At 48.7% G+C, this 11,859-nt stretch overlaps 1 protein-coding gene across 1 annotated transcript; it reads right to left on the bottom strand.

The window, feature by feature from the left end:
* Positions 1 to 422: 422 nt before the first annotated feature.
* dselb (dermatan sulfate epimerase like b) lies at positions 423 to 9,750 on the bottom strand. Its single transcript, XM_083778053.1, has 4 exons — positions 8,204 to 9,750; positions 6,170 to 6,435; positions 2,599 to 3,745; positions 423 to 2,302 (listed from the first exon to the last, which is right to left on the bottom strand). The coding sequence occupies exons 1-4, from the start codon at positions 9,671 to 9,673 to the stop codon at positions 1,475 to 1,477; spliced, it is 3,711 nt and encodes a 1,236-aa protein (XP_083634179.1). The 5' UTR covers positions 9,674 to 9,750; the 3' UTR covers positions 423 to 1,474.
* Between the last annotated feature and the right edge of the window lie 2,109 nt (positions 9,751 to 11,859).

Genomic DNA, 11,859 nt, shown 5'->3' with positions numbered 1-11,859 from the left:
CACTTTTATACACAAACAACTTTTGCAAAGTTAAATAAATAAACATGATCATCAATATATTAAAACACCTATTGAATCATTTTAATGTAAAACATTTCTCCCATTGCAAACATAGTTTTGCCCTAATGACCATAAGAGCCCAAATTTGCCTTACCCCTTTAACTATTTCTAGGCATTCTTTGTGTATTGTTCGGAAGGGAACCCCTTTTGGTGTTTTAAGCATTATGTTATACTTTAGCTATTTAGCTAGAAAAATAATAGATCTACAAGCTCATAGTGCGGTGCACTACAAGCTTGTAGATCTGCTATTTTTGAAAATGTGTGAAAATGTGGTGAAAATCTTTGAATATATATTCTTTCAGAGCGAACGTTTTTAACTAAAATCTTTGCTTCTGGGGGGTGCCTGGAACCACATATTTTCAGATGGGGGTCCGTAGCCAAATACAGACAATTATGGGGGTCCTCGACATGAAAAATATTGAGCACCACTGACATAGACATAGATACTAAGTTTTATTCAGGATTTATAAGATTTCTTTTTAGAATCGGCCTCAGGTCAGGTCTAAATGGTTTAAAAGTTCAAAATAGTTGGTTTAAACATAAGGGGGTAAGGCACGCAAGATAGGGTTGTATTCCCAAATAAGATACAGATCTTGAACACAGAGATGATAAAGCTACCCTTTTAGTTTTTACTTAAACATATTTAATACATTTATATTTTTCACATCAAAGCTACGAGATAATGTACGAACCCGCACTACATATTGGATTCATGTTAAATGTGTGTTTTCAGACATTGAACCGCTTAAACCATCAATGCACGACTAAACTTGACCTTTGGCTTTGTACTTGGTCTGCATTTTTTCCCTCTGTACCAAACCTCTTTACCGAGAAAAGCTGATCTACAAGCTCACAATGCGTCTGTGAGACATTGTGAGCTTGTAGATCTGCTATTTTTTTAGCTAATGTTCCCCCCCAGAATAGGGATGCGAGGGTTCAAGTGGTAAATGTAAAAAAACACAAAAAAAACACCCATGTGAACTGAGTGGTGCAACTCCCCTCTCCCTGTGCCTCTCTCTCTCTGTAATTAGCAGGCAACAGTGCAACACTATCTCTCTCTCTCTGTTTCTGGCACAACAGCGTCACTTTTGCCCCTACTGGTACTCTAAACATAGTCACATAGGTTAGGCGGACATTGCTGTTCCTTGGAGTGGTTGCACCACTCAAAAACATGACAGCAGCATGTGTGTAGGTCCTCAGTATGACTAGGTCTTCTACATTTCATGAGCTTTCACTCTCTTTCAATCTCTGTGTGAAATCCCAATCACACAGAGATTTGGCCGCCCTCCTGCAGTATCTCCGAGGACCCCCTGACCCCATGTTGAAGACCCCTGCAGTAAGAGATGGGGAGCTATACAGTAAACAAGACAACTGGGTGAATGTGAGTCCGCTGACCAGCAGCACTATAGTGTTGTTAACTGTCCAACCTGGCATAACCCAGCCTCCCCATCACGCCGCCACACGTGTCCTCGATCAGCCGTATGTCCTTTCGGGGCATGCTGTCCCTCCATATGTCGACGCTGTCCGGCGAGACGTCCCCCTCGTACATGAGGTTGTACAGGCTGGTGGAGGTGGCGAAGAGGAGCCGGTTGAGGGCGGCCGGCGACAGCGGCACGCCCAGGAACAAGTGTATCCTCTCGGCCGTCTCCCGCGGGTACGCCACCGCGTCCTCGAAGCGCACGCGGAGGGGCCGGGCCTCCGCGGGCAGGGTGTCGCCAACGCGCAGCGTCGCCGCCGTGTGCGCCAACCACAGGTGGGCGAGCAGCAGGACGGCGTTGTTGGCCTCTGACGCCGAGCGGAGGAGCTCGGGTATCGTTTTGAACTCGGGCGCCAGAGTCGGGCAAAAAGCGTCCTCCTTGAATATCAAGGACAGGTGCTGGGGGATGTTCTTGAGCGTGTAGAGGCTGGGCTTGCTGTTGTACACCATGAGGTAGATCCACGCCCGGGGGTCTCGGACCACGTAGATGGACCTCAGCGACGGGCCCACCGCCTCCCGGACGAAGGGCAGCTTGAGCGCCCAGCTCCCGCTGCGCATGGCGAGGACGACGCGCGCGGCGGGGTACTCGGCGACGTGGCGCCTCATCTCCCGGACGTACTCGGCGTCTCGGTCCAGGCTGGCCCTCAGCTTGCCCTTCAGCTCCCTCCTCGCCCCCGTCCTCTTCCTCCTGTCCCGGGAGGAGAAGGAGGACGAGGAGGAGGAGAAGGCTCTGAGCGGCTGCCTGAGCTGGCCGCCCTCTGTCAGCTAGACAGACAGACAGACAGACAGACAGACAGACAGACAGATCTTTATTGTCATTGTAACAACTAAATTTGTATTGCAGCTGTTATTGCACAAACCCCTGTTGCACTTAACTTAAACAGCACAATAAAAAATGTATTGCAGCTGTTATTGCACAAACCCCTATTGCACTTTACTTAAACACAGCACAATAAAACATGTATTGCAGCTGTTATTGCACAAACCCCTGTTGCACTTTACTTAAACACAGCACAATAAAACATGCATGTATTTCTTAGCAGCATTGAGCGTGACTATACCTGAACGTTCTGCAGGTGCAGCTTGGTGTCGTGGACGAGTGAGGCGAGCCAGCCCTGGACCATCTTGAAGCGGCCGCCCGCCGCGTCGGCGCGCGACCACTCGCAGGCGTCGGCCAGCGAGTCGAACTCAAACTCCGTCTCGGGCACGTCCAGGTGCTCCGTGGGCACGCGCACGTACAGGAAGTCGGAAGCGTTGTGGAAGAGGTGCGCGAGTATCTCGGCGCCGGAGCCGGGCAGCGTCACTATGACGGCCGTGGGCAGTGGGAAGCGACGCTGGTCGTACGGCGGGCGGACGCCGCGCTGCTTGTCGCTCGTGTTGGCATCATCACCGCCGCCACCGCCGCCCCCCTTCTTCCACTTCACCCCGCATAGCAGCCGATCGCAGCTGTTGGCCACCAACAGCAGTTCGGCGATCCACAGCAGCAGCACCGAGAGGAGGGCGTAGCGCATCAGCCTGCCGAAGCACACGTAAAACCTCCTCTGCACGCTCAGGAATCCGATGGCCACACAGAGTACGACCCCCACGATGACGTTGACTGTGAATCCGAAATCGAACAGCTGATTATCGCCGCCTCCGCCGCCGATCGGCTTGGGAACAAGCTGCGTCCCCAGGCCGTATCGGGTGGTTTGATGTCTATCCTCGACTTTGGCATGACCTCCGAAACCCAGGTAGCTCAACCTGGCTCCGATGTCTTTGTGGTTTGTCGCGACGGAGACTATTTTCTCCGTGTCGTTTACGATCAAAGAGAGCCTCACCCCGTCTTTGCTGCTGTCCACGAATCTGCAGTCGGACACTTTGACGTACGGCCCGTGCATCACGTAGGCCACCCGGCTGACCGCGCCCGTCATCGGGAACGTGACGTTGACGTACTGCGTCCATCTCTTCTTAAACTCGGCCGCCTGCTCGGCCTCCTGTATCCGCGTGTCGGGACTGCGGCCCTGCGCGTCGAACCAGAACATTCTGTAGTGGGCGTCCCACACGTCCATCAGCGCCCCGTTGTACCGGTCCATGAACCGGCGCGGCACGTACTTGAAGTCGATGTCCAGGTTGTGGAAGAAGGCGCTGAGCGAGGTGACGGGCGAGTCGTCCCACTTCTCCACGTGGTCCAGCACCAGCAGCGTCTGCGAGTCGACGAGGACCAGCGCCCTGAATGACAATCAGAATTATTGTCACGTCATAGGTTTTACAGCTAAATACAAAAAGAATATACTTCTTCATGATTAAATTTGTCAACTTATGTTATTTAATTTTTTTCACCATGATCATGTAAGAATTGATGTGATATAGCCCCGAGCTGAATTAAAACAATGGCATGGCATTTCATGTTTGTGTTGCCACAAAAAGCCGATTCGTTCAGACACTCGTTAAGACGTAAATTCTCCATACATTGTCAATGGCAAATGTGACACAAGTTAACCCTCTAACGTCACATTCTCAACTAATACTTCGGTAGACTCATGCGTATGGGCGGAGATTTTGGGATTCTTGCATATTTAATTTGCTGCGGTTTGCCTTCACACTGTCATCCGTAGAAATTGGAAACGCAGCAGGGGGGACCTTTATCAATGTGTTCCATTCATAAACCTAGCCTACAACACAGTGAAATCTATGGTGATAAAATTATACTCATAACGTGCATGTGTCGTGCCGTCTGGGACTGGACCCCCCCAGCTCTCTCGCTCTCTCACTATACACATGCAGCCACGCCACGCACTTTTGAGAATGGAGGCACAGCGCTGAGCACACTGATATAACTGTAGCATGACTACAGCATGACTGTCAGCAGCGCAAAATGTTTACAAGTTTATCGAGATGAAAGTCCCTGCTCCCCAGTCCCCACACAGTGACAGCACTCCATGTTTACGGCACAGACAGACAGACAGAATATTCTGTAGGCTATAATACACTGCAGTGTTTTTATTTGTTTTCTTAAGCAATTGATTAATGTACTCGTCCTCATTTCGATCAGGGCTTCAGTCTCCTCATTCGACCACGTCTAGTATCCACGGTAACGGGACATCTTTGCGCGGCGTAAAATATGCCTTCTCCGTCTCCAACTGTGTTCAGCTCCTCACCCGCCACATTGTTTGCTTCATTTCCTTTATTTACTGCGGATTGCATTCACACCTGCACCGAATCGTAATCAAGTGCGATTGGAAGCGAAGCGAAACCCCTGTTTTTGCTCGGAGTAAAATGCGGTTCTTTGATACGCATTAGGATTCGAATGATTCGTTTTAATCGCAGCAAAGCTCTCTGGTGTGAATGTGACCTAAGACTCAGCGTTGCTTTATAGTATAATTACTTAATTATTATAATTTTTTTCTGTTCTTTTTTCACCTAAACGTCATCAGTGATGTTCATTGCAATGCCATTGCAATGACATTGGTCATGATATTTGCATATAAATACCCCCCACAGAGGCTGAAATTTACACAAATGTCTGGACTATGACTTTTGACCTTTAACCCTAAAAAAGGAAGTAAAATAATTGTAATATATGTTTTTTTGTGATCATTAGAATGTCTAGAACATGTTTTATTCATTATTGTGAAAGATATCCCCCAAATGTAAATTATTAATTTATTATATTATTATATAATTATTATTATATAATGTTTTATTGCTTTTAATTATTTTCTCTTTTTTCCCCTACCTAATAAGTTGCTCTTTGTCTCCACCAGGCCGAAGGCATGGGGGGAGAGTATGTTTTGCACTCCGTCCGTCCGTCCGTCCGTCCGTCCGTGTGTGTGTCCGTGAGCAGCTAATCTCGGCCACCAAATTTTGCACACACACTCCCTGGATGCCAACGATGAACCTCTGCCCCAAACTTTCCAGAACGGCCTGTTATAGCGCCACCAGGAGGCCGCTTTGTGCAAAACAAGTTTTTGCACAGTACACCTACAGATTTTGTCCAAACATCGCGCAAATTGGTACACAGTCTCTCTAGAGCCATTCAACGAAACCGGTCTTTCAGATTTCTCACACTCCATCCTGATTGGTTAAGATTGGCTTCCAAAGTTCACAGGAGTGCTCAGTTTCAAACAAAATGCTGCAAATCATGAACACATCGCGTGATTCCCGTGAAATTGTGCACGCACATTCCCACTAGGCCGAGGACGAAATGCCACATGAACAATTTCAACTCAGCCTCAAGGTGGCGCTATAACTGGCCGAAAAGTGTTTTTACCTCTAACTGCACGGATCTGTGGATAATTTACTTTTGTTGCCCTTTTATCCAACCACCAGATGAAGGCAAGCTGCAATGTCCTACATTCCTATCCTGGTGGAGACCTGTGCCCAGAAGGGCACTTTTTCTAGTTTTCCATGTTCTCGACCCCCTGGCCCCCACACATGTAAAGCGTATTTGAGTAAGAAAACGAACAAATGCTCTACATCAAGGGTCTTTCAAAAAATGTCAGGCCAAGGACCCCTTAGCTGACAGAGAGATGAAGCAGGGGCCTCCCCATTACATATACACAGCGTGACAGACAGACAGATAGACAGACAGACAGACAGCTCTGCCTGGGTTACATAGTAAATCGTTCAGTGCATTCGCAATAAGTAGCCTACCTGTACACGCTCTTCAGCCGCATGGCGGGGGAGTAGGCGCCCGCCGCCTCCCCGCTCACAAACATGGTGTCCTCGTGCGCGGAGGCGGCGATCAGCTCCCCCGCGGCGTCGCCCACCCCTTCGTCGGTCCAGCGCAGCCACTTGGCGCACTCCCCCAGTTGGCCCTCCCACGGAGCGTTGCACTGGCTGCTGGGAGAGGGTCCGAACACCAGTACGTTGTTCAGGTAGCTGTGCTTGGGCCCGTAGAGCGCCTCGGACACAAACACCTGCAACGGAAGATGTTACTGAGAAAGTTCCACAGACAATAAGGATTATGTCCATTCATTATATGCCAGATCTCACAGCAACACATTGCTGCTTGTTGATTTTGACAGCAAATTTGGATTAAGTTTTGGTCATATTCTAGTCACCTGAAATATTTTACTTTTAGTCTAGTTTTAGTTGACTAAATAACATTTTTGTCGCCTAAATCTAGTCGACTAAAATGTTTTTTGGTAGGCCGTGGTGCTATTATTGAAATGGCAGATTTTCACTTAAAGTAGCTGTATGCCGGAAATAGCCGATCTACAATCTCACAATGCATCACGCTGTGACACGTTGTGAGCTTGTAGATCAGCTAATTTGCGGTCTGTGACCCCCTTTCTGAAACCAGCTCCTCGCCACTCGCCCTACACACTTGCCCTTGATATGCGCGTTCACGCGCCATGTTAACAGTTTGACTGTTTTTTACGATTAACCCGCATTTTAATCAACCCCCCTTCACTGCCGAGATTGTTGTATTACCTTTAGAGCATACGCTGAATTATTTGGGCTTTTAATCCGCGAAAATCCATCAAAAAAAGCTCCCGTGGTTTGTTATGATCTGTGTGTAGCATCCACCATCTTGGTGCACCCGGAAGACGCACACAAGATTGGTTTCAATGAGGCGTTGCACCCAATGCATTTCCATTGGCCTCAATTTCCCAGAAGCCCTAGCAGCCCACAGCATGTGACGATTTCCGGTTTCGTCATCACAGCGAAGGCATCCAGTCTCATACTCCGCGACGAAGACGGATTTTCTTTTGATTCATTACATTACGGCGGATTAAACACATAAAACAAAAGGCGGGTATGTCCGATACGGCAGCGACATTAACCTGGAGTAATCCATTCCCGGCACGGAAACTGTTAAGTGTCGTCCGAAACCAAGCAGCCTTGAGTGGAAGTGGCTCATAAAGCCCTCAAGAGCGAGTCTGTGCCGATCTAGACTCGATTGCCTTGTGCAGCCCTGCTTTCTGTCCGCATGGAAACCGCCACCTACAAATGGAAGTACCACTACAAATAAATGATAAATTAACTCCTCCTAAACAATCTTCATCTGATGCAGAATAGACAACGCTCCAACTGATGTTCACAAGGGCTCTTTATTTACCCCACTGTGAAAAACTATAAATGAAACCACACAAACAAAACAACTTTTAACACAATGATTTATAAACACCATGGATGTATATGTCATTTTTGACAGTCATGCTGTATTTCCTTTTTCCATATTAATGAAATCCACATGTCACACAAACATACACGATGCAATGCAATATAACTGTACAAACAAAATAACAGGTAACACAATTGCATGATGGTAACCATGGCAACGAATAGTGTCTGTTTCCTGTTTCTTCACAAGGAGGGCGAGTGTATCTCCAAACAGTTTTTTAAACCAGCACCCTAATCAAGGGAACTTGATTCAGCTGGAGGGGCACTTCCTGACGAGGGAACCTCCCGAGAGCACTTCAAGTCAAGGGACTGGTTTCAGAAAGGGCCAGACACTCACGCGCACCCCTGATGACTTGATTTAGTTCTACTGGATCTCTTCTCCACTAGTCCCTCCTTAACATTTTAGTGTAGTTTTTATTTGTTGACAAAATTGTCAGTACATTTAGTAGTAAAAAAGTGTAAGCTGCTACCCAGCTGTACATTGTACATGAAATAAATCAATACCATAACAACTCTTATATGAATTCGGCCATCACACACACACACACACACACATACCTGTCCGTTGGGGGCGAACGTGAAGGAGTTCTGGTCGGGGTGCTCGTGGCCCGGGTTGAAGCTGTTCCAGCCGTCGATCCAGGAGTAGGGCCTGTCGTGGACGATGTCGTAGACGGCGCGGCCGCCCAGCTTCCCTGACTTGAAGGAGACAAACGTGTTGCCCTGGCCGCTGGGCAGGCCCGCCCCGTAGGTCACCACGCCCCAGTTGGAGAAGACGTGCATGCGGGCCCTGGCGAAGCCGCCATGGGGAGGCTGCGGCGCAAGGCCGGCGTCGTACCAGATGTACTCCGTGTGCAGCGTGGTCCAGCGCTGGGCGGACGACTGGCCCATGGGCCCGTCCTTGGGCCGGTGCTTTCTGACGTGCTGCGCCAGCCAGTTGCCCGTTCCGTTCCGCATGACGAACGCGTCCAGGAAGACCAGCTGGCTCTCCGGCCCGTAGAACCAGTTGTAGTTCGAGTCGGCGATGCCGACCGTCCTCTGGAACCCGGGCAGCAGCGTGGCGTAGTAGAACCAGAAGTGTCCGCGGAGCCAGTTGTTGCGCGTGTTGTCCATGTTGAAATGCCGCCGGGCCAAGAAGACGTACTGCGTGACGGACTTGGCCGTGTAGCTCCCGTAGGCCACGCCCTCGTCCAGGGACCCGTCCACCACGTGGTTTAACAGAAACATGGTCTTCTCCATGTAGCTCACGGCCACCTGCTTCCAGATCATCGACTCTGGGTCGTCGTCGTGGCTCCCCACCACTATCGCTCCGGTCAAGATGGCCAAGACGTTGGTGGTCTGGTGGTTCTGCAGGTACTGTTTGCCCCACCCCCTGTGCTTGGACAACTCGTACAGCTCCGCCGTCTCGGAGCGAATCCTCCCGAGGTAAAGGTCCCGTCGCTTCACGTCCAGACGCGGGTGAATGAAGTCGTAAGCGGTGGCGAAGCCGGTGAGCGAATGTGCCGCGGGGACCTCGTCATTGGGAGCGGCGGTTACCTTCCAGTCCGGGTAGCCCGCCATCCTGTCCATGAACGTGATCAGGAACTGCAGGGCGCCAGAGTCCTCCGGGCACAGCAGGCAGTAGAGCGCCAGCGGCGGCAGATTGTTCCCGTAGATCTCGTTCCACTTGCCGGTGAACTCCTCGTGCTTCACAGGCGGCATGTAAGCAGGCACGTTGGACAGCATGGTGAGGACCGCCGTCCGGATGACTTTAAATATGTGACTGTGGGTGGTGGAGGAGCGTTGCCTTAAGAGCAACACGTCCGCTTGGTTAAAGTACAAGTTGGGATGGGACTTTGTGGGCTGGAGCTGCTTCCGCGGCTCGGTGGTTTTGTCGGCGGCCAGCTTGACCCGCAGCAGGTCCTCTGTGAAGACGTCCGAAGTGTTGAACACGCCGGAGAAAGCGGCGCCCGCTGCGAACGCCAACAGCAAGATCACAGGGTATGCAGTCCACTTATCATTAGCCATTATGCGAAGTGTTTTGAAATGCATATTCCTGACAGGTTGATGTGTTTTATTACGCCCGTTGTTGTTGCATTGTTAACCTCAGATGTGACATCTGAATATTATAGTCTGGATGTGGATTGGTTGGCAGTGTTATATAGTCCATTAGGAAGTGCCATGGCTAGTCCAATATGAGCAAAATCAGCCAATCCATAGTAGCCTATTATTGCAGGAAAAACACTTCTAGGCCCAATAGTCAATAGTTTCCCCACCTGTCATATAGTAAATAAATAAATAAATAAAAATACTATCCATATGCTCTCACAACAGTATCATAACCGTTTTCAAAACCAGCAATTAATTATGTTGCTGTGCACCCGAGTAAAAAAAGGGGGGGGGGGGAGACTGCATCTTGAGGGATAAAATATATTTATGCAGAATAATTCAACACAATCATAAACGGTGCTGCTGCCCGATCTAGTCAGCTGCCATCCTCCTCACACAGTGTGTGTGTGTGTGTGTGTGTGTGTGTGTGTGTGTGTGTGTGTGTGTGTGTGTGTGTGTGTGTGTGTGTGTGTGTGTGTGTGTGTGCGTGCGTGCGTGCGTGCGTGCGTGCGTGTGCACCCCACCGCTGTGAGCAGCAGCAGTCTACTTCACACGCATTGATCTTCTACCCAAAACATTTGTCCTCCTGGTCAGTCCATCAGCATCAGCCTCAGTCAGTGTCCGGTTCAACAACCACTACTGTCTCCCCAGCATCCACGGACATCAACCCGGCCAGCGGTGAACAACGCATCATCTCCACCTTACCCGTGATTCCGTGCCAAGGGTCTTATAAGGAAATTGGGCTAATCATTTTCCATTGTCGATCGCGTGTTATGATGAGTCCTTATAATCTCTCTCTCTCTCTCTCTCTCTCTTAAAATCCCAGCTGTTGTTTAGAAGTCAGAAGAGAAAGGGAAAGTTGTCGTCGCTCCTCAAGTATTCCCGGAATGAGTATAGTCCAGCCTGCAGAAATAAATGGTTATGGTGTCCGTCATAATAAGTCCTCGGAGATGTGCCTATCTGTGCATAAAATCCGTGTGATCATGTCTCCTATCATCCTATGATGACACTATATGACTGCACCTCCTCCGTACGTGTTACACGTTGTGTCGAGAGTCAGTCTGAAGTGCAGTGTGTGCGTCCGCCTCCTCTCGACTGGAACCAACGAACGACACTGTGAATGTTTTCCTCCTGCAAAAATGTTACACTGTATGACCTGTAGAGGGAGCTGTGGATTCAGAAGACCATACTGAGAGAGAGAGAGAGAGAGAGAGAGAGAGAGAGAGAGAGAGAGAGAGAGAGAGAGAGAGAGAGAGAGAGAGAGAGAGAGAGCCCATCAATAGGCTACTAAGAAATCGAAATGAACTCAGTTATGCATGCCATGGACATGCTAAGGTAAAGTTATTATTTTTTGCCTAATAGGCTGTTGTTTTCTTTACTTGTTTTGAATTTGTTCTAAATCATTTTGGGAGGTCCTCAGATGAATAGCTTATATATTAATGTGCAACATTGTTTTCTCACTCAACAGCGGCCTAAACAAACCGACACGTAGGCATCTGCACATTTCTAAAGTGACAATTTAAAGACTTCTTAAACAATTGGCAAAATTGTCAAATAGTAGGCCTACATAAGAAAAAGACAAACATTGCAAGGCGTTATGAGCTTGTAGATCAGCTATTTTCACAATGTGTATCTGTGGAACCAAGTCAAACTCTCGCAAAACCAAGTGGACGCGGTTAGCCTACTAATAATTTAGAGGCTATGGTAAACCACTACTTAACCGTGTCAAGTTTACACGTGTGATGGCCAATTAATCTGCTTCAGTTAGCTATCAAAGACGCAGTTAATGAGCATGAGCACTTTGAGCTGCATTTCATGTCATGAAAGGTGCTATACAAATAAAGTTTTATTAAAGTTTATTATTATTATTATTATTATGAATGTATTACACGTACAGGATTTGTAAGGGATTTGCTGAATGTGTCTTTCACATGGACGAGTCAAACATTATATGGAGTTGGAACAACAGATGTTCAGGAGGCGAAGAAACTCACATTGACCCTGCCCTTCACACCACTCTCCGCCCTCCACGCCAATCTACCCGTCCCTATTTATACCTGCCCAGTACCACCCAGAATCCTCCATGTTTTGCCCGCCTCGCTGCATCACACACTAGCCGCCAGTGATGG

Source organism: Protomyctophum parallelum, assembly GCF_964188405.1.
Source record: "Protomyctophum parallelum genome assembly, chromosome: 12".
Taxonomy (NCBI): Eukaryota; Metazoa; Chordata; class Actinopteri; order Myctophiformes; family Myctophidae; genus Protomyctophum; species Protomyctophum parallelum.
Note: the sequence above shows the minus strand (reverse complement) of the source record. Positions and strands in the feature narration are given on the sequence as shown.